The sequence below is a fragment of the Anastrepha ludens genome, chromosome 6 (genome assembly GCF_028408465.1).
Source record: "Anastrepha ludens isolate Willacy chromosome 6, idAnaLude1.1, whole genome shotgun sequence".
Classification (NCBI taxonomy): Eukaryota; Metazoa; Arthropoda; class Insecta; order Diptera; family Tephritidae; genus Anastrepha; species Anastrepha ludens.
This window is the reverse complement of record NC_071502.1, coordinates 71,833,946-71,855,874: the sequence shown is the minus strand read 5'-3', so window position 1 is coordinate 71,855,874 and position 21,929 is coordinate 71,833,946. Positions and strand designations below refer to the sequence as shown.

General features: G+C 37.1%; 2 protein-coding genes across 2 annotated transcripts in view; one reads left to right on the top strand and one right to left on the bottom strand.

Annotated features, from left to right (window-relative positions):
• The window catches only part of LOC128867111 (cuticular protein 47Eg), a 37,849-nt gene extending 15,944 nt beyond the window's left edge, over window positions 1-21,905 (bottom strand). The window contains exons 1-2 of the mRNA XM_054108210.1: window positions 21,859-21,905; window positions 21,508-21,768 (exon numbers count right to left, since the gene is read on the bottom strand). Coding sequence (XP_053964185.1) covers window positions 21,508-21,768; window positions 21,859-21,870 — 273 coding nt within the window. The 5' untranslated portion in view covers window positions 21,871-21,905. The remainder of the gene's footprint in view (window positions 1-21,507; window positions 21,769-21,858) is intronic.
• On the top strand, window positions 10,476-11,006 carry LOC128866915 (larval cuticle protein 9-like). The gene is made up of 2 exons (XM_054107967.1): window positions 10,476-10,526; window positions 10,592-11,006. Exons 1-2 carry the CDS (start codon window positions 10,515-10,517, stop codon window positions 10,925-10,927), a joined length of 348 nt encoding a protein of 115 aa, XP_053963942.1. The 5' UTR covers window positions 10,476-10,514; the 3' UTR covers window positions 10,928-11,006.
• Window positions 21,906-21,929: the final 24 nt, after the last annotated feature.

Sequence of the window (21,929 nt, the reverse complement as noted above, 5' to 3'; positions counted from 1 at the left end):
AAACATACTTAGAAACGCTCAAATGGGATGTCCTACCCCACCCGCCGTATAGTCCAGACCTTGCGCCATCCGATTACTATCTCTTCCGATCGATGCAACATGGCCTGGCTGACCAGCACTTCCGTAATTACGATGAAGTCAAAAAATGGATCGATTCGTGGATTGCGGCAAAACCGACCGAATTTTTCACAAAGGGAATCCGTGAATTGCCAGAAAGATGGGAAAAAGTAGTAGTAAGCGATGGACAATATTTTGAATATTAAATTTGTAACCATTTTACGTCAATAAAGTTTCAAATTTCGAAAAAAAACCGCACGAACTTATTCATAGTCCTATAATTAATAATTAATATTAATCTCCATTTTCACTCACATACATATGTATACAATAATTTGCGAATTATGCTTCACAAATTTCACTTTAGTGGTATTTCGCATTTATTTTCTGAAAAAAAGAATGTACATAATTCAGACATATAAACATAATTTAGAATAAAAAAAATAAAACTAAATTTTTTTATTTTCCGCTGCCTCAGCCAATTCGTTACCTTCTGTTTTACTTTTAGAAATGTCAAAACTAAATTTCATGCCTCAGCGTCCTGCCATCAAGGTAGCTGGCCATCAGCTTCACCGCACTGTCTTTGAAGCCGAAATAGTGTTTAAGCTTCAAACATAACAATTTGTGATTCACTGAGTCCAATGCTTTAGAAAAGTCAAGTAAACAAAGTAGAGTCAAGTCTCCGTTGTCAAAACTAATTTAATATCGTCTAGTATTTTAATCATTGCTGTCGAGCAACTGTGACTTCAGTACTTTCAATTGAAAACAATACAGCATTTGGGCCATAGTTCTATAAAAATTTATTAAAATCTCTTTAAATTATTATAAAATATTTGACCGAAGTGCGTATGTATGAATTTCAATATAGTCTAATGTTGTAGGCCAAAAATTATTGTATGTCTCGCGTCATTGGGAGATATATTTTGTGCGTTATTTAGAAAGTGACAAGTTGGGTACAGTTCAGTACTTTGCCCACCAAGAAATTAGATAACACCCTGAAAAACAGCTGAGCAACAAATAAGTGCATAGATTCTCGGAAGTGGTCCTAAATTCTGCCATTCATTATTCTTGGGTGTAAAAATTCTAGAATGTGAAACTAAATTCTCTTAGTTTAAAGTACTGTAAAAAATTGATGTTATCTATTACATGGAAAAAGTAGTATCAGGTCAGTCCAGAGACGGTCGATTTTTTTTAAGTGCCTCATCCAGGTTTGATAGCTTATGGGAATAATAATCAGCAGTTATCGTCTGGTTTGGTTCCAGAAGTTCATAATAAACAATACCGGTCATATCCCACCAAATAGACAGGAGAATTTTCTTGGGGTGAAGGCCATCTCTAGAGGTCGGTTCTGGTGTTGCATCTTTTTCTAACCATTGGCGTTTGCGAACAGGATTATTGTAAAGGATCCATTTTTCATCACCAGTAACGATACGGTTAAAAAACTTTCATTTTCAAGCCGTTGCAGCAGCTGAGAAGACGCATTCACTCTCTGCTGAAGGTTGGCGACGGAAAGTCTATGCGGAATTCATTTTCACAGCTTTGAAACCTTCCCAACTGAGCCAGGTGCCTGTGAACTGTTCCATGCGATGAGTTTAACCTCTGTGCTATCATATTGTCTGTCAAATTTGGCTCAGCTTCCAGGAGTTCGAGCAAGCCGTCGGAGTTAAAGACTTCAGGACGACCAGCGCGCGGGGCATCCTCCATGTCGCAGTTACCACTTCGGAATTTTGAAAACCACTTTTGCGCAGTCCGTAAACAGTGTTTATTTCTGCTGCTGCAGTTGTTGCATTTTTACCACTTTTATTAAAAAAAAAACAAAATATGCCTCTTATACGCGTTCGAAGATTCCATTTTATTTTTTAACAACTCGTGCTTCTATCCGCGAATAAAACTACTTGTTGAATGCACAATATATATCAAGGAAAATATAAATAGTTCCGTTATATTCCGCGAATAATTTTTTGTATGCAAAAATCGTATAAAAGTGAAATTATGGGTAATATATGCACGCTCTTATGGACTGACCTATATTAATAAAAATCTCAAAATGAAGTGAAACCATTGGCAATTCAATAAATGGAATATTGTAAAAGGTCAAGCCACTCTTACATAATTTACATTACAATTCCGAGGTTCTAACGTAACTCTAAATAAGAGTGCCTTCACCAAAGTATAATCGTTTTCACACTGAGCTCGTTGATTGGCTACTTGGCAGTTTTATGTAAATTTTGTTTTTGTAAATCCAATGAAAGCGCCTGACCGGCAACAAACGAAGCGCCGCCGTCATAAGCTTGACAAATTGATCGGTAATTGGCAAATTTGACAATTTTAATTTGATGGCCATGTGCAAAGTTTAAAATATCAGAAAGTGAAGGAAAAAAAAGAAACGTACTTTTACATTAAAAAATTTGATATTTCAAGGATATTCTTTTGCACTGGATGAAATGAAGCTAATTCGCAAATACGAAAAAGCACTACCGAACTAACAAAAATAAGTCAAAAAGGTCGTTCATAGCAAAACACTTTTTCCGGACTGGCAACTAACAAGCCGCCAAGGTAACGAAATCGGTGTGAGTTACATTTTATGATAACATTACAATAGAAGAAGAAAATGTACAATAACAAATATAATATTTTTATTATTATGATAACTATATGATACTCTAGAACACTTGCTATGCGGGTTCATGGCTCTGGATAGAAGAAGGTTCAATATTTTAGGAAAAAGTTCCCTGAATAACTTGGCAGGACTAGCCAATATAAAAATATCAAGTCTTGTTAGATATATTAAAGCCACAGGTTGGTTCAATGAGGACAATGTATAGTGAGGAGAGGGGACAGCCCCGGTGGTATCACAGTAGGCCTAGGTGTGTCAACCGACAACCACTATACCTACCTACCTACCTAGTTATGATAATCACAACACTTTACATAACCAAGTTTTTGAAATGAAATATAAATTTAATGAAATTGAGGTGTGCTGAGTGAGGCTTTTATATCTTTTTGTGCCTCTTACGTGTCTGAATTACTGTAAGCAACTGAACTTCAAAAGCACGCTTCGGTGGATTCAAAGGTGTTTAACTTTTAGACACAGTAAAATGTTTTAATAAAAATATAATGAAACAATTTTTTAGTACAAATAGTAGTTGAATACAGAATTCCTGTTGACGTCTGCTTCTTTTACGATACACCATTTTCAATGATCTCGACTCGACTTGTCGTTGCACGCTATAACGCTATCCCCTACAGCTATCAGCTTCACACGCGTAAAAAACTTCGTACTCGAAATAGTCAAATTTTTTGCTTCAATCAGGATACCATGTAGCGTCTGCAACTGTGGCGCTTGTTGCCTAAGTGTGAGTATCAAAAACTTATCCAATCTGCTTTGCTTCTGTCGACAACATTTTTTTCCATGTCGCTTCTGAGTCGCTATTCGGTTTACGAAGCTGCGGCAGACAATTACTGCATCATCGCTGGGTATTTGATTAAGGTTTGGGTTAAGTGGCGGGAGTACGGATAAAGTTTTACACGATTGGGATTTCAGCTTTAATTGACCTCAATAATAGGCGCGTACTCGGTATCCAAAACTTTCACGTATGGTACACATGACTGCTTCATAAATGAGTCGATAGAAAAATTCGTGTTGGAATCAAGTGATCTGAGCTGTGCGCATTTTCGAAAACCAGTTGAGAGTGTTTTTACTAATGGATCTGCACAATGCATTCAGCTGATCGTTGCACAAATAAAACAAAGTAAGAGTAGGTAAATGTAAAATATAACCTATTTAGGATGCCTTTTTTGCAGCTCATGTATTGAGCGACTTCCTTGTGTTCCTCCAAATAATGCATGAGAAAATATGGATTTTCTTTTGTCAGTCTTTCCCTGTTGCAGTTCTCCATTTTTTCTATAAATCACAATTTTTTTTTAAGTTTAAATTATTTACTTTATATTCCGTTGTTTTAGAACTTTAGCTTTTCTCGTAGCCAAATTCATTGTGTTTTGAAAGAGAACTAGAGAAAATATGCAAATATATTAGAAACGCAATTTCGTTTATGACCTGTCAAACCCAGCCGGCTTGTTTGGTGTTATATTTTGTCTTCTCTTAGAAAAATTTATTAAAAATGGAGATTTTAGAAATCTTTTTGAGCTAGAATCGAAAATATCGCTCAAGCTCTTTTGGGCCATTGACGATGGAGTTTTAGTGATTGCGAATGCTGGAATCCGTTGCAGTACTTAATCACAATCACAAAATTGGAACACTCTGAAAGTGAAATGTTCAAAAGGACATACGGATTTTTTTTAGACACCTGAGCTAGAAATTCATAACATGTTAGTTGGAGCTCCCGGTTTCTCTTGCTTTTAAAGTGAGATACTTAATGTATTTAACACTTATGAAGCACTTTATAAATAAATAAATAATAAATAAATTTTTGACAAGGAAAGATAAACGCTTTCCGTTTTTAAATGATTTATTTTTTATTGTTTCTGATACTTAAGATTGTTTTTCTTATATCATCTCCGTTTAGTTTTTTTGGTATTATGTGGTTTAACATGGCTGTGTGTTAATTTTTCGTCGTTAATATAAGTCGAGCACAATCATGAGTTCCTCTTTTCGATAGTGACGCCGTTATGTGGGCGTGCATGTTAAATTTTGTAGGGTCTAAATCTTCGAGTTCCATTTTTAAGAAAGACTTAAATATTTTTTTGCCTAAGACAATGAAATTCTAAATTAGATGCAGCCATTTTCGAGCTTTGCGTACAGAAAAAAACTCTCAAAATATGCATATAAATATTATTATTGTTATTGGTATGGGTCAAAGTTTTCTGTACGGAAAAAGAAATGGAGTCAGGCGACTCTGCATGGCGTTCAATATCTTCGTTGGAAACTCTATATGCCATAGATTTATACATCAATGACTGTTACCACGTGCATCTGCTTCGACTTGGAAATAACTTCAAACCTTTCGGCGAAACTCGATTCTAGAAGAAAGATTTAATGATTTAGCCTAATCAGTGTTCACCGCCAATTTGAGCTGGGCCCTGAAGACGTAAAATAACTAATTTGACGCAAAAAAATAGACGCCTTGATTTTGCTTAAGTTAAAGCTTAAATAAAATTTGTTTGCTTCATTCCCAACTTATTTTTTTTTGCGGTTTTGTGTAGCTTCCATACGAGACTATTATTTTTATTGCTTTTGTGCTCACGTAAGTGCTGCTTCTTAAAGAATGTTCAAATAAAATTGACAAAGAAGTTTCTGATTATTATGAGCATCATGCAGTAGAAACTCTTTTCATCAGTTTAGATTATTGTTGAGAAATCTTTTACTTTCTCTCGATCTGGCATCATCTTTACCTTCACTAAGCAATCAGGTTTCTCATGGGTTTCCTTTTTTAGTCATTCTCTTTTGTTGCGAATATTTAATTGTTTTTATGTGCTGGTGTTCTTTAATATTTATTTAAATTTGGTATTATTAAAATTTGTTTGGTGTTGCATTTTGGCGCTTGATATAATTTTTTGTGACTATGATGACAGTACTATAAAAAGCATAGTAACTTTGTGAATAATGAATTTAACTGAATGGAAATGGGTGTGACAAATGAGGGATTTGGATGAAATACCTGCTTATCGTATCCAACGGGTAGAAAAATTTTTAAGCGTATACCCGGAAACAAATTGAATTTCTCGTCTTTTCTATTCAAAAGTGTTTTTCTGTTTCCCTTTATTTTTCTTTTCATGCACTATTGTGCTTTTAATGCATATCATATATTGTCACATAAATTATTGCTTTTGAAGAATTTTAGAAGTGAACCAGTTTCTTACAGCGAAATGCAGGTTTATATGCATATTTTATTAGAACTAGCTATATATTTTGTGTATCTAATTTATGTATACGAGAAGTATGCAGTCTTCGTTTGGATATTAATTTCTTAATTGGAAGTCAAATCGGAATTCGGTCTATAAATTTGGAAGTGCTAAAAACATTGCGCCATGTTTGGATTTTAAGTTGCTTCAATTTCAATATTTTATTCATATGTGTTTAGGTCATGGGTGGATTTCGGAAATATCTGTCCAACAAAGATATTGAAGTGTCCATTTAAACAAAGGAACAGCTTTTTAGTGGCATCTACGATTTCTAAAGTCATTTAAGCTTAAGGTGGCTTTCGTGCTAAGGGGACAGCTATTTTAGGTGACTGATTCACTTCTAGTCGGGTGGTGTTTTAAGAGCTTGAGAACTTAAGATGATAATTAAAAAACAGAAATATTGTTGGCATGATTTTTTCATTATAATCTGGTAGAAATTTGCATTAGATTTTTTTTTTGAATATGATCCTTTATGAAAATTCTGCATATTAAATAACTTTACTTGGTGCGAGGAAAAACGATACATTCCATTTTTTTCTACACAACTTTCCTTATGAAAGATCTCCTTTAATACATATGTACATAAATACATACAAATCGATGGATGGGCATGAAATTTTTAACTATTCTATCAAACTTTTGAATTCCTTGAACTTGCCAGGAATGCCAACACATGCATCCTCCTCGGCTATGAAATAAATTAAAAAAACTCTTGCCCAGCATTATCAAAGAGACAATTCAAAATGGCAAAACGAAAGTAAAAAGGGTTTTCATTCTAAAACTTTCTTTCTGCCGCGTTTTGCTTTCTGAATAGCATCAAACAAAGCACAAGAGCGATTACTACACGTTGATGGAATCAATCCGTGTTTTTCGCACGATCAGTTAGGAAATTCACTAGTTAGGTTAGGTTGAAGCGGTTGGCCTGTGGGACACACTCAGGCTCATAGCCCATTGTGATGCCGCGTGGGGAGCTTGTCCCTATCTCTCCTAAAACCAGTGTGCGTTTTTCAAAAATTTTAAAATATCTCTGATTTCTATAGAACTGAGGTCTTCTAACTCATTAAAAAATTATCTACCCAGAATAGTAAACCTGCGTCTGGATAGAGTAGGGCAGTGGCACAGTAGGTGTGAGATTGTCTCTTCCTCGTCCTCATCTAGACAACTTCTACAGAAGTCATGTGCTTGCACACCTATCCTTTGGGCGTGTCTACCTATTAGGCAGTGCCCCGTTATGACAGAGATCAATGTGCTAAGACTGTGTTTATTTTGGCTTAGCAGAAATTCTGTGCGTTTAGCATTTAGAATCGGCCACAGTTGGCGGGCGATTTTGCAGGTGGCTTCATTACGCCATCTTTCGTTTGCTTTCTTTACAATTTCTCCGAGGATGTGTAGCTTACATGTTTGTATGTTATTATCTATGTGCCCGTCAGACAATTTAGTGCCGAGTCTTGCTAGTTCATCGGCTCTACAGTGTCGCGATGGCCAGGAACCCATGTTCCCTTTAGGTGAAATGACTCAGCCATCTCGTTAAGAGATGTGCGGCATTTCATGGCTAGCTTGGAGGTTGTCGACTGTTTTGTGAGGGATTTTATCGCCGCTTGGCTATCAGTGAAAATCTAGATATCATTTCCGGATATCGCATTAGACTGTATCAGTGTCGCGGCTTTTATTATTGCCATCAGTTCAGTCTGAAAGACACTACAGTAGTCGGGGAGCCGAAAACTGAAGGAGATCCCCAGATGTTCGGAATATACACCTCCGCCCACCCAGCCCTCGAGCTTTGAGCCATCTGTGTATACATGGATGGACTCATCATGGCAAGTATAGGCGGGAGTGCATAGTCCACCAGTCCAGGAAGCCCCAAAGTGCCAGCCAGGATTTTACCGTGGCCATAATCCGTGTTTGACCACTTGTTTAGAGTATTCAGCTTTATTGCCGCACTGCGTGCGTTATATATTGCCTGCAGATCTACCGGAAGGAGGTTTAATGTCGCATATAATGCTTTCGATGGTGTGGTTGACATGGCGCCGGTTATCAGAACAGATGCTAGTCTTTGCACCTTGTCAAGTTTCTTGATGTTCCCACCCTTCTGAAGGGCATCCCACCATATTACAATACCGTAGTAGAGAATTGGCCTAACTACTGCTGCGTAGAGCCAATGTATCATTCTGGGTTCCAATCCCCATTTCTTCCCAATAAGCTTTCCGCAGGAGTACATTGCGGTCATAGCTTTACGTGCTCTGTCTGCGGCTGTGAGCCCCAATTTAGCTTCCTATCTAGTATAAGTCCTAGATATTTTGCCCTTTCTATTACTCTAATTGGTTTCCCTCCTAGGAATATTTGTCGAAGAGCAGGTGTTTTGTGTTTCCTACTAAAAAGTATCAGATCCGTTTTTTCCGGATTTAGCTCTAGTCCTCGACTTTTACACCAAAGTGATAGTCTGTTGAGAGATCTTTGTTGGAGGTCACATATTGTTGGAAGGTGTTTCCCCGAGATTGCTATTACAATATCATCGGCATATGATATTATTTTACCTCCAATTTTTTCAAGTTCTTGTAGAAGATTATTGGCAGTTAGGTTCCACAGAAGTGGACAAATTCACTGGGAAATACAAAAAAAAAAAAAATTACGGAAGATGGAAAAAGAAAAAGTTGAGTATATGGTACGTTATGGTCTGGCGGCAGAGCAATGAATTCCGGACATTTCCTAGTTAAAATATAATTAAGGTAGGTGCTTAGAAGGGCAAATTTACAGTTGCTGTGTATTATACGCTGCAATATGACAAGCAGAACGAAAAGGAGGAAAATGTTTGGTGATAAATGGTATACTAAACGATCTTAAAAATAAATCGCTGGAACGGGGGTTTTATTTATATTTCTGGCCTTGCACACTTCTAGACTTGTTTCCATAAAAAAGTTTGATATACCTATTTTACCATAAACGCACTAAGATTTTTTTGATGTGTGAGTCAGTTTAGTGTTGCTTGCAGTTATTTTAAATATTCATTTCGCTAAAAATTGGAATTGAACCATGGAATTAACAATTTTCGAACTGGATAAACCAAACAAGAATGCATCGATAAACTGAAATCTTTATACTGCAAGCAAACATCATTTTTGGCACTATAAAAAACTGGCACATCGACGAATTCCGGGGGTTGATCCGAAATCAGTTGTGGCTTCAGGAAATACCGACTCAGTGAGCTAAATAATTGAACAAAAAAACAAAAATGATTGAAACATCGCATACCGGGAGATTGGGGCATCCTTGGGCAGTACAATGAGGATAGTTAATAAGACTTTGCATTATCTTTTTGTGGTAAGAAGGATGTGTTCGCGTTGGATCCCACTCAATTTAAAAAATGACCTGGAAACGCGACTGAACAAAGTGCCTCGAAAATTCCTTTATTTATAATTTATTTATTGAAGCAAAAGTAAAAGTACGTATGTATTGATCATCATGGAGAATATTTTGAAAAACAATAAAAGGTTTTCAACTACCTATGCTAATTTGCTATTAGGCCAACTCATGAATACTAACTCTGGTATATTGGCAACGGCTTATGAATTTCCTTAGAAACTTTTAGCGAACTCTCCTTTAGCACTGCGAAAATTTGGCTTTATGGCTTTTGTAAAAGTATGGAAAAGTTTTCGGTTAAGAATTCATACGATCGATCATTATAGAAACCACTTTTATTGTCTCACGGATCATTCAACTAATTCAACTAAAAATTTAGAACGACTTAATTCCGTTTGATTTAATCAAAATTAATGAAATATGGTGAAATTCATATGCAAGACCTTGCCGCACGTTTTCGTAGAGAAAAAACTCTTTTGAGCTGAACAAATAGAATTAGATTTGACGTAGAGTTCTCGATCTAGTAACGATACTCTGTGTATATGGCAAAAAATTCTCGCTAGAAAGTTCACCCGTAGACTCTGTAGGTGAATAGGGCTCTATTGCATGTTTAAACCCTTCTCACAAAAATTTTACCTAAGTCTACTGTCTTTCCGTTACCGTGAACACTTAGCTTAAGGCATTATAATATCTACAAATTTTACAAAGCTAAGACTTTATCTAAAGCCTTTTTCGGCAATAGTACATTTAAATTTAAGCTTTAACTTTTTTGCGCTATGTGACTATATAAATCATTTATTTATTTTCTTTTGCTTCACTTAAGCGCAACTTCAAATAAAGCGAGTTTTGTCATTTCCGCTTCTAACTAATTTAGTTAAAAACAAAAATAAAGCTTGAAGTCATTTTTACTTATACTGACTGAATTATTATGCAGTTTCTAGTTTTGAGTATTCGCAGTGCTCTAGTCTGGGGCTTAACTATATTTGGTCACCTAAAATGCTTTTTGTATAAAGACATTTTCACAATAGAAATAAAAAAATAAATAAACTTGTGTACTAAGTAGTTGTTGTGGACATTTGCATTTCTTTCCATCTTTCGTAGTGCTTTTTGCAGTTCTGCAACAGGTTTCTGCTTTTTCAAAGAGCAATTCTTTGTATTTCAGTATAAATATGCAACGATTAGTAGTTGAAAGCATCAGTTCTTCGATACTTGTCGCACAAATCACTGAGCATAAAAAAATGAAATTTTTGGTAAGTACCTCCTTTTGCTTTATTTCGCTTATGGTTTTCTATTCATTGTGTTCACGTTCGTTTAGATTGTTTTCGCTTGCCTATTGGGCGCCGTCTTCGCCAACGAGGATGCAAATATACTCAAAAATGAACAAGAAGTTGAGCCTGATCACTTCCAATACATACTTCAACTCGACAATGGTGTGAGTTTGCAACAACAAGGTCGTTTAGTGGGTGATGATGTATGGAATGTGGATGGCAAGTTCGAATTCATTTCCCCCGAGGGAGAACACGTTGACTTGGCCTATACAGCTGATGAGACTGGTTACCATCCAGATCCCAACAACAAATGGATCCATCCTATCCCTGAACACATCATCCGATCAATTGAATACATTAAGAACCACCCAAGCAAAGAATAAACTATGCAGTAGTAGATGTGGTTGAACTTAAATTGTTGATTAAATGCTGAATGAAAATGCATAGGGGAATGTGATACAATTTGAAGTGTTTTATTTATATTCTTCTTAATTGGCTTTTTGGTATTTCGCTTTTAATATTAATGTCTGGATTATAATATCTAAGAATTTGTTTTTGTTAAATACTTCCATAGATGCCAGCTGGGAAGTAAAAGATATAATAGTAAATTTTTGATGTGTGATATTGTCCAACAAGTGGAGGGACGATGCCTGTGAAAGGAAAATAGTGTTAATGAGAAATGTTTTCTTGAAAAAGATAGAGTCTCGGCTTTTCCATTACTTGCCATTATTGTAAAAGACTTTTCTAAGTTTAACGGTTTCAGGTTTACAGTGGACAAGGACTGCAGATTCAATAGAATGGAAGTCCCTCAAAAAACTGTTTAAAAAAAAAAATTGTTTAATTCAAATACCATTAGTATCTCCAAATATTTGCAGGAACGGAATTGTGTATTTCAGGTATAGGGTGATAGGTATATAGAGAGTATACAATGATGAAGTTTTAATTTAATTTTGTATACTTTATTTAACATACATTAACGTTGTATATTTACATGTTTCTTGTCAATGCATTCTTTCCAAAAATTTTATTGAACATTTGGTTCATCAGTAATTTGGATTGTGGGTAATGTGAAAGTTGCCAAACTTTTCTGTGGCTTACATGTATTTAATACTTCTCAACCCATAAAAGTGTTATATTGAAAGTGATTATTCTAATATTTCAAGCCAGAATTATTTATTTATTTGCTTAGTGTGCAACATATACAATTGTCTTGAAGCATATTCTGTGAGACAAATTTGACCCCCTCTAAAAAATCGTTACCTACTGAGCTATATGTGTTCTATTAAATTGGTTTAATCAGGATGTTGTTCCAGCAATGGATTTCAATAAATTGCTCAACTATACAAAGCATTTCGGTGTAAACGAGTTCGTCGCTTAAGTCTATTGTTTTATACCACAAAATACATGCACCACTGACAGTGGACGAGGGTGGAGAAATTCTTAATAAGTTGTAATAAGTGAACCATCTTTTCTCAACACTTCCTTTTAGCTAGATACAGTTATTAAATTTTTTGAAAGCAGAAAATAGGAGAAGAAAGAGAGCAATAAAGAGTGACTTCCCAAGGCATATCAAAAACTCTGCGTACTATCGCAACATGAATATTTATATTAAATGAAATGAAATTCAACATTCATAATAAACATAAAAAAATACAAATAGTCAAAACTGGCCAAACTGTTGATGCGCTGTCGTTTTTTCGCGGGTGTACCATACCAGTTTTAAAAATACCCAACTATTTGCATTTGAAGAAGTTATATATATAAAAGAAAGTCATGTTAGTTACACTATTTATAACTCGAGAACGGCTGAACCGATTTGGCTGAAAATTGGTGGAGAGGTAGCTTAGAACTAGGAGACGGACATAGGATACTTTTTATCCCATTCGAACGCGTTTCCGTGAAGTCACTATAAAATGTGGTATAACAAAAACGCATCTGATATGGAATAACAAAACGCAAATGACAGCGAAACATAATTTTGTCTATGGTTAAGTAGAAAATTTGATAATATAAATTTTGCCAGAAATATATAATCACAGTAATTTGTATTCTCTTTGATGAATCCGGACTTCCTAGTTTAAGTGAACGGGTGGAATATATGACTGCTGGCCTTATGTACAAAATGTTATCCTGCAATAATGATCACCTCTATAAAATCACAATCAATGCAGCAAATAGAAAATGTTTTCCAAAGAGGTTGTCAGCGTTATATCATGTGGTTGTCTGAGCCAGAAAAATGAGTATCCATTTTAAACCTACTCGTCAAATCCGCAGTAAGTGCCCACCGTGGCTTCTTTCGAACTCGTCATTTGTTAATTGCTTTCAAGATTATCGGAAGGAAACCACTTGTGGTCTTATCTACCGACAAATATTCCTTCAGCACAAACGAGAATTAAATCAAAAATCTTTCAAATTCATATTTACCGATGGCTCCAAAATTAACTTCTCAACCTCTTTCGCGGTTATATCTGGGGATCTACAAGTTCTGAGAAAAGGTTTGCTGCACAATCACTGCTCGACATTTAGTAGTGAGATCTTCGCTATATATCAAGCCGCTCTAATAGCCTCCAAAAGAAAGGTAAATTTTGCATTTGTACCGACAATCAATCGATGCCGTAAGAAATTTCAACAATAACAGTGCTGTAGTAACTAATGTTCGAGATTTACTTGTCAAGCTAACAAACAAAATTAAATTGATGTGGATACCAGGTCACTGCGGAATTAAAGGCAATGAGTTCGCTGATTATGTCGCGAAAAGTGTTCATAAGGAACCAGCTCTGTATTTTGACGTTCTGGAAAAAACTGACTTAAAACGTCTAATAAAGCAGTACTTACATAACAAGGCTCTATTGAAATGGAATGAGTACTTTCATCATTACGCGACAATTAATCCCTTCAGGGTAATACCTACCTATACACCGGAATCTAAACATACAGACATTTTGTTGTTCTCACGACTTCGTTTAGGTCACACGCAGATCACTCACAGTTACTTGTTACACTCTGGAGATGCATCCTGCTTTTTTTGTGGGTCATTTAGAACATCAGTAAAGCATATCCTAGACGAATGCACCCAGTTTACCAATACCAGGCGAAGGATTTTTGGCACAGCTCTACCTTCACAACTTCTAGTTAATACAACATTATCAAATGTAAATACTATGTCTAACTTTCTTGAACTGTGTAACATAGCTCATTTAATTTAATATACCTATACTTAGACATATTTTATTTACTTGTATTACACATATATTCCTTATTTTAAATATAAGACTACCAAATATTGTAATTAATCCTAGTTTATTGTAAAACCAGCTGATGGCCTTGAGCGAGTGCTGTTCTTATTTCCTGCTATTTTCTGTATATTCATATACTTAAAATAAAACATGATTTTGATTCTGATTCTGTATTCTCTTTGAAACATCATTATAAATGCCGCGACCAAGACGATCGAATCTTTCCCGACAAAGCCGTAATGCAAGAAGGATACGAAACATTGCGAATGAAACGTCTGAAGAAGCACAAGGAATTGTCCGTGAAGAGCGCCGCGTTAGTTTGGCTCGACTTTGTGCTTCTCAACCACAAGAGCAAAGCGAGGCAGCCCGTGAAACGGGTCAGTTGGCAATGCGAAATCGTCGAGCGAGATCAACAAGTAGATTATTTTCAACGCACAAGAAGAGAATTATCAAGTGCTGATAATGGAATCGAGCAGCGTTTCGATATGATTGCAACACTGATTACTGCTTGCATTATAGCGTTTGCATTGGGCCAATGAACGTTGTTTGCGAGTATTGTGGCGCATTGAAGTTTTTCGGAGAAACGCCCGTATTGTGCTGCCTTAGTGGAAGAGTGAAACATAAGCCCACATAAAACTTTGCAACGGTACGCGTTTGGTGGTAAATAAATTGATGAACAATGTGATTTACGCGACGATACTCAAAGGAAAATTCGAAGGTGAAGAAGTTCTCATTCCGAGGATCCTGATGATCCCAACCGATCTTCCGTTTGAGTTTAAAAGACTTCAATATCCGATCCGTCTTGCATTCGCCATGACCATTAAAAAATCACAAGGCTAATCCTTGAAAGTTTGTGGTCTGAATGGTCAATTATACGTGGCATGTTCACGGGTCGAAAAACCATCTGCGTTATTTGTTCTTGCACCTGATAATAAAACGAAAAATGTTGTATATCATAAGGTACTTAACTGAAGAGTGAAATCTATTAAAGCTTCATTGAAATACTTGATTAATAAAAAAATTAACTTATTGTAATAAGCTAGTCAGCTAGTTTAATATAAAAATAGCGTTTGTCGCTCAAATTGTGAGGAAATTTCGCTGACTATTAAGCGTCAAATAGAAAATACCATCAAGACGCACACCACAAATTTAGAGAAGAAGATCGGAGGCGTGTAAGCCACAGTTATTTAAAAAATTAAATTTATAAATATTTATTAGCTTTATAAGCTTTTACCACACTTTAGACTTTCGAAATTAAATAACCACGTTCCCACGCTTTCATCGGAAGTTAGGATTCTTGTAGTGACGCTTGACTCCAAGCTACATTGCAAGCTACTCATTGAAGATCGGATTAAGAAGGTCAGTATTGCTGTCTACTATTGCAAATCTATGTTTGGCAAAAAATAGAGACTCAAGCCGCTAGTTGTTCTTTGGATGTACTACGTAGTGGGTCTGCCAATTTTAACGTATGGATGCCTGGATCTCTTCGGAAGGGCTATAATATCGCTAAACTGGGGAGGGTGTAAGGGACTGGATGTATCGGCATCACTGGAGCCTGTAGAACTTGCCCCAGTTGTTTAGCCCTGAATGTCGTTTTGCACTTACTTTCCTTTGAATTTTTCGTTATTAGCATCGCTGCTCAAAGCGCAATTAAGTTGAAAGAGGGTGCCCTTTACGAGAAATCTCTCAAAAGCCATAGTAGCGTTTTCAGGCAGTTAACACAGTATTTCTCTGAACTTTGTATAGATCTCTCTATCCGAAAACTGGAATTTAAGAGTCGAGCCATGGCAATATTTCCAATTAAGAAGGTTTAGAACGAGGGGGAAATCTGTAGCAAAGCTGGTATCTCTGTCTTCACTGACGGCCCAAAGATGGAACCGGAAGTCGGAGCAGGGCTTTCTCTAAATCAGCCAATTTATCTATCTCCTTAAAATTGCCATTGCCATCTTGCAGGCATGCAAAATGCTTAGGGAATATAGGAGCGAGGGAGATGTTAACATATTTGTCAATGGTCAAGCCGTGATCAAGGCTCTGACAACGTCATGGTGCAGATCCACACAATTCAACTCCTGTAAGGAGGAGATCAAATCTCTCGGGAGCGGGTTCTCGCACATAGGAGCATAGGAGAAATGAAAAATGCTAATGAGCTTGCCAGGAGGGAGTAGACTGAATTGGTCTCAGAGATCACCTTGACTGTTGTTAAAGGGGAATTACAAAGCTTATTTCTCAGGAAAGTGCATAAGAGATGGAGTTTCATTTCTTCACGTGCCATCTGGCCCACGTACAACAGACGATCAGCACACCCGCGAAAACGGCGCTTTACTGCTACTTGGGAAGTGGCAGTCTGGTACTTCAACCATTTTGCAAAGCTACCAGCCTTAGTTAAAGCGTATGTAGCTAAAAATATTCGAAAGTTAGTAAGAAGTGGTACTCTTGCCCATGTCCATTGTCAATGCATGTGTATTAAAACCGTTATATTTTTAGTATTTCGTCGCTGTGTGAAGCATTTTATAATTATAACTACGTAATTTCATTTTTTTTTCAAACATAAAATGTAATACTTAGTAAATTGTTAAAATTGAGCTCCAATTAAATAGTTTAATTGTGCATGCATTGAATTTGTACGCACATATAAAGCTTTCACTACCCCTGCCTAAAAATATGCTATGCTAAAAATCAATAACTAAGTTTTGTAGAACAAATTCTTCACAATCAAACTGTGATGCTCAACATTATTTTATTTTCTTAATCCTAGGCACAATTCTAAGCCGCCACCATTTGTAATTCGTAATTGTTACATCTGAAGGATGTCTGATGCTAACCCATGTGAACTACTATTGAATAATCAATATTAATACTTTTCTTGATGCTATAAAATGGTTTTAGATCCGTCTTTACTATTATAAATGAAAGGGGTCTAATCAAGAGATGGTATAATATTTCAGTCAAAACTACTCCCATTTGAGTGTGTCAGATCACTCACATATGCATTATTTCTCCTGTTTTATCTATTCAGATGAATATCCAATTTGTACTATTGTGGTCGTACGCAATCGAATTCCTGAAGTTAAAAATTAAAAAATTTAGTTACTCTACTCCACCTTGAATTCAATTTGCGGAAGTAGTAATTTTGGTTTTTACAAAATATTTAGGTAATATGTTACACTATTATGTATGCAAATTTGTTACTGTAGGTCTAAAACATTTTGCGGTAACCTGGCCCATCCACAGACGTGTGTTCTGTTTCTTCATAAATTCATTTTCGGCCAAAGATGTCAGTTTGTGTTTCAAATTTCGGGAGGTTTTTATTTTCTACTCCCTATCGAAAAACCTTCGGATGCCCTATAATACTTACAGTAAGACTATACGGGAGGTAAGACCGCGCACTGAAAAGAAAAATACCAACTTTGGGGGAAAAGTAGACAAAACTGAACTATATTTTCAGACAAAAACAAACATCTTATTTATATTAGTTTACGTATACATAAAAAAATATTATTTAGGCATATAACAGGTGGCGCTAAAGTAATCCTCCTATCGGAAAATGCTTTAAAGTTTGTGATTGGCCCCTAATGTCAGTTCTGTTTTGACATTTGTGTAGTAAACACATGCGAAATACACGTTAATAAACAATGTTACGCTACACTGCTCCAGAACGCGGAATATTGCTGACTATTTATTTGACCAATAATCGGTATTAATAACGTATAATCGGTGACTTTGGCACAACGTGAATTTCGTCGCAGATTTCCTAGCCGTCCAACGACTACTGGTGAAACACTGCGACGTTTAGCCGCTCGCCTCGAAGAGACTGGCACAACACGAGATGCTGCCAGGCGTGGCAGACCCCGGAGTAACCGTTCTGCAGAGAATATTGCTGCTGTAGCCCAGGATGCCATGAAAGCGCCGTCGACATCGACCAGACGACGTGCCACGCAAATGGGTATCAGTCGAGGGTCTTTACAGCGAATTTTGGTACAAGATTTGAAGATGTTTCCGTACAAAGTCCAGACGGTGCATCAGCTGTTAGCTGCTGACCGCCAATCGCGTCTAACATACGCTCAAGCCATCCTTAATCACCACCAAGAGGAAGATGATTTTTCATCAAAAATAATCATGAGTGATGAGGCCCATTTCCATCTTAGCGGGTACGTAAATAAGCAAAATTTAGGCTTCTGGGGCACTGAAAATCCGCGTGTAACCCACGAAGAGCCATTACACCCGCTCAAAGTCACTGTATGGTGTGCTGTTTTCACTGGAAGACCTTTTTTCTTCGAAGACGTCGCGGGCCAAACGGTTACTGTGAATGGTGAGCGCTACAGAGCAATATTAACGAGTTCTTTTTGCCGCAACTTGATGAATTGGGATTGGAAAACATGTGGTTCCAACAGGAGTTATTAAGTTGAGACAAACCTTTATTATGTATTATTTTATGTGTTTCATAAAAACAAGCTCAGTCTAAATTACTTAATGAGTTAAAAAAGAACTAAGTACCAACCAATTGGTTTCAATTAAATAAAAAAGAAATATTAGTTAAACAATTTAAACCATTCTCCAGGGGCTTTTATTTCATCCATTTAATTACTTTTTAACACTTTTTTGAAAGCATTATATCTTGAAAAGCTTTATCTTTAATTTATTTCGAAGTTGAGTCTTATATTTGCAATAATACAGATTCAAAAGTAACTGCCATTCACTTCTCCTTCCTATTGGATACAACATTTGCTATGCCGTACTGGCGGTACTGCGATACAATTCACAGTAAAAAGTAAAATATTTTGCCCAAGTGCGAAGAGGAAATACCCAATTCCATAATATAATCAGACAATTTTGACTGTGCGCTTATATAAAGCTAGCCCATTTTAGAAATATAGTATAATAATATAGTATAGTATAATAATATAACTGAAATGCTTGTGAAGAAAATAAATAAAAACTTTGATTACAAGTAACAGAAACGGCAACACTGGACACAACCAAATTACGCTCCAGCATGATAACGCTCGGCCTCGAATAACGAAAGGAATGAAAATGCTTAGAAACATTTAAATTTGAAGTCTTGCCTTACCCGCCGTACTCCGCAGACGTTGCTCCTGTCGACTATTATTTGTTCTGATCCATAGCAGGTGCTCTGGCGGATCAGCATTTTCACGCCTATGAAGAAGTCAAACAAATGAATCGATTCACGGATCGCCTTAAAATGCAACGGGTTTTTTCACGAACGATGGGAACAGGTTTATACCGAGGGATAATACTTCGAAATTAAATATATAGTAACTTTTTTAAAATATTGTCTTAACTTTTGAGGAAAAAAGAGCAAAGCAAAATTGTACATAGTTAAAACACTAATAAAAACTCAACTTTTAATGAAAACGGAAACATTATCTTTCTATTCGACTTTTTTATATAGCAATTTACTTAATAGTATTTCCTTCGTTTTCTCCTCCGGATTTCTTAAATAACGTAGGTAGGTAGGTAGGTAAAATGGCAAGAGTACCCCAGATACACTACAAGTAGCACTTACGTGCCGTTTTGATACCATAATGTGGACCTCTACCTGTGAAAGGATTTAGGGAGGAGAGAAAACCGTCTACAGCCATCCAGTGCTGTTGATGTAGTGGAGGAGAGAAAAGAGATCTAGGCTGTAGAATTTCATCAAGTCATCCCCAAAGGGGACGCTAAGGAATCTCAAGCGCCTAGCCGCCAGAGCCGTGCATTTGCAGAGAAAGTGTTCCACAGTCTCTTTCTCTGCAGGATCCCCACAGCTTCTGCAATAGGGGTTGTACGGAATTCCAAACTTCTGCGCATGAGTGCCGATCACCCGGTGACCAATGATCACCGCAATGAGTTTGGAAATTGAATGGCGGGGGAATCCCATCACCTTAAGCGGTTTGTTTATATCGTATTGAGGCCATAGTGCTTTTGAAATGGCACACGATGAGACAGACCTCCATCTGTCTTGCGCTTTTATTAGAAAGAAGTTGTGTAGTTTCCCTTTAACAACGGCCAAGGGGATACCGATGTCTGAGAAGGGGGCAGCTGGATCCGGTTCTGCCGCCCCCTTCCTGGCAAGCTCATCGGTAGTCTCATTTCCCTCTATATTCCTGTGCCCAGGAACCCAGATGAGGAAAATGTTTCCTGCACGTTCGAGACGTTTGAGTTCCTCCTTACAGGAGTTCACGAGAAGAGAGCTGCAATACGGCGACGACAGTGCCTTGATTGCAGCTTGGCTATCGGAAAAAATATTAATGTCTCCCTCCCAACAGCGATCCCGAAGCATTTTGCATGCCTGCAGGATCGCGAAGACCTCTGCTTGAAAGACGCTGCTTGTCTCCGGCAGTTTAAAGGAAACCGAAAAGCCCCCGCTCCCACTCCAGACTCCATTTTGGATCCGTCAGTGAAAACAGAGGCATCTATATCCGCACCAACTCTCCCCTCTTTCCAAACTTGCCTGCTCGGAAAGATGGCCCTAGCACAACCCTCAAAGCACAGTTTGCGGATGGAGAGGTCGGTGCGTATATTAGAGACGGAAGGGGAGATCTGCTTCAAGATGCTACTGTATCCTACAGGAAGTTGTCTCCAAAGGCCAAACTCCTTCAGCCTAATAGCACTCTGAGCAGCAATGGATTTAACCTGCAGATCCACAGGAATTAAGTGGAGAATAACGTTGAGCGCAGCGGTGGGACATGTTCTACAGGCACCAGTGATGCCCACACATGCAGTTCTCTGCACTTTCTCTAATTTAGTGGTGTTGTAGCCCTTCTGAAGAGCTACCCACCGAACTAGGCAACCGTATGTCAGAATTGTCAGGACCACTAAGTTGTACATCCAAAGTATGACACGTGGCTTGAGACCTCATTTTTTGCCGAACATAGATTTACAGGTGTAGAAGGCTATATTGGCCTTCTTAACTCGATTTTCTATGTGCGGCTTCCAGTGGAGCTTGGGGTCAAGTATTACACCAAGATACTTGACTTCCGATTAAAGTATAAGACACTGGTTGTTAAGTCTAGGAAGCTTAAAAGGTGGAGGCTTGTATTTTCTGGTGAATAGCATCAACTCCGTTTTGTCAGAGTTGACTCTGAGACCGCTACTGGCGGCCCATCTGGTGAGTGTAGCCAGTGCACCTTCCAAAATTTCAGCCATTACTGATGGGAAGGGACCTGACACCATTAGGACCAAGTCATCGGCATATGCTAAATAACGTTAAATAACGAAAAATATTACACAGTAATTTTTTTTGATAACTTGTAACATTCTTCCAACAATGCATTTACATTTTTTAGCCATAATATTTGCAATTGTGTCATCCTGCAAGTACTAATGTTGGGCTGTTAATCCCAAGCCCTATAAAAGAAATTAGGAAAGTGAACAAAAATCACCCCTAAACATGAATGTCTCAAAGGCATCAAAGGTGGGGATTAACGTAGGGAATGCTCCAGTGAACGTTTTTTCATCATCAGCCAATCAGTGACCGTCTCATGCTTGCCTTATACTTACAAAGGCATCTATTATCATTTTATAAAATTAATATGGTGCATTTCTTTCTAGAAAAAAAAAAACTCTCTTGTGTTGACAAACACAACCATTTGGAAAAGTACGCCTGTGACAAAGACCCACATTAATTTTTATATTATTTTTGAAATATTATTTTTTTATTCAATATTTTGCGATTTATTCATGCTCAGTGCGAATAAAAATCGTATTTAGAAGTTTTTTTACAGAACGGTATCGACGTGTGGATGATATCCAGTCTCATCAGCTTTGTAAGCTACTTTAACAGTTTTGCCCTCTGGTGTTAGATGTTCATATTGGCCGGTCACAACCCACGTGTCCTTACCCTGTAAGATACCCGCTTGTTCGGCTTTGATACTGTTATCGAGCTCGAGTATATAGTGGAAGTCCTCTGGGTTGACTTCCGATTCGTTTTTCAAGACTTCTGCGTCTTCGTTAGCCAACACAATGGCGAACAAGCAAGCGAACACAATCTGGAGGAAAATATTTAAAATGTTTTTGGTTTTTAGTATTTAAGATAGTCCTTTCAGGTTGTTTCCAAAATATAATAGATATATACTAACAAAGAATTTCATTTTGTTTTTTTGATTTGAGTTTATCTGACCAGATACGGCTCTCGACTACGCTTCTAGCG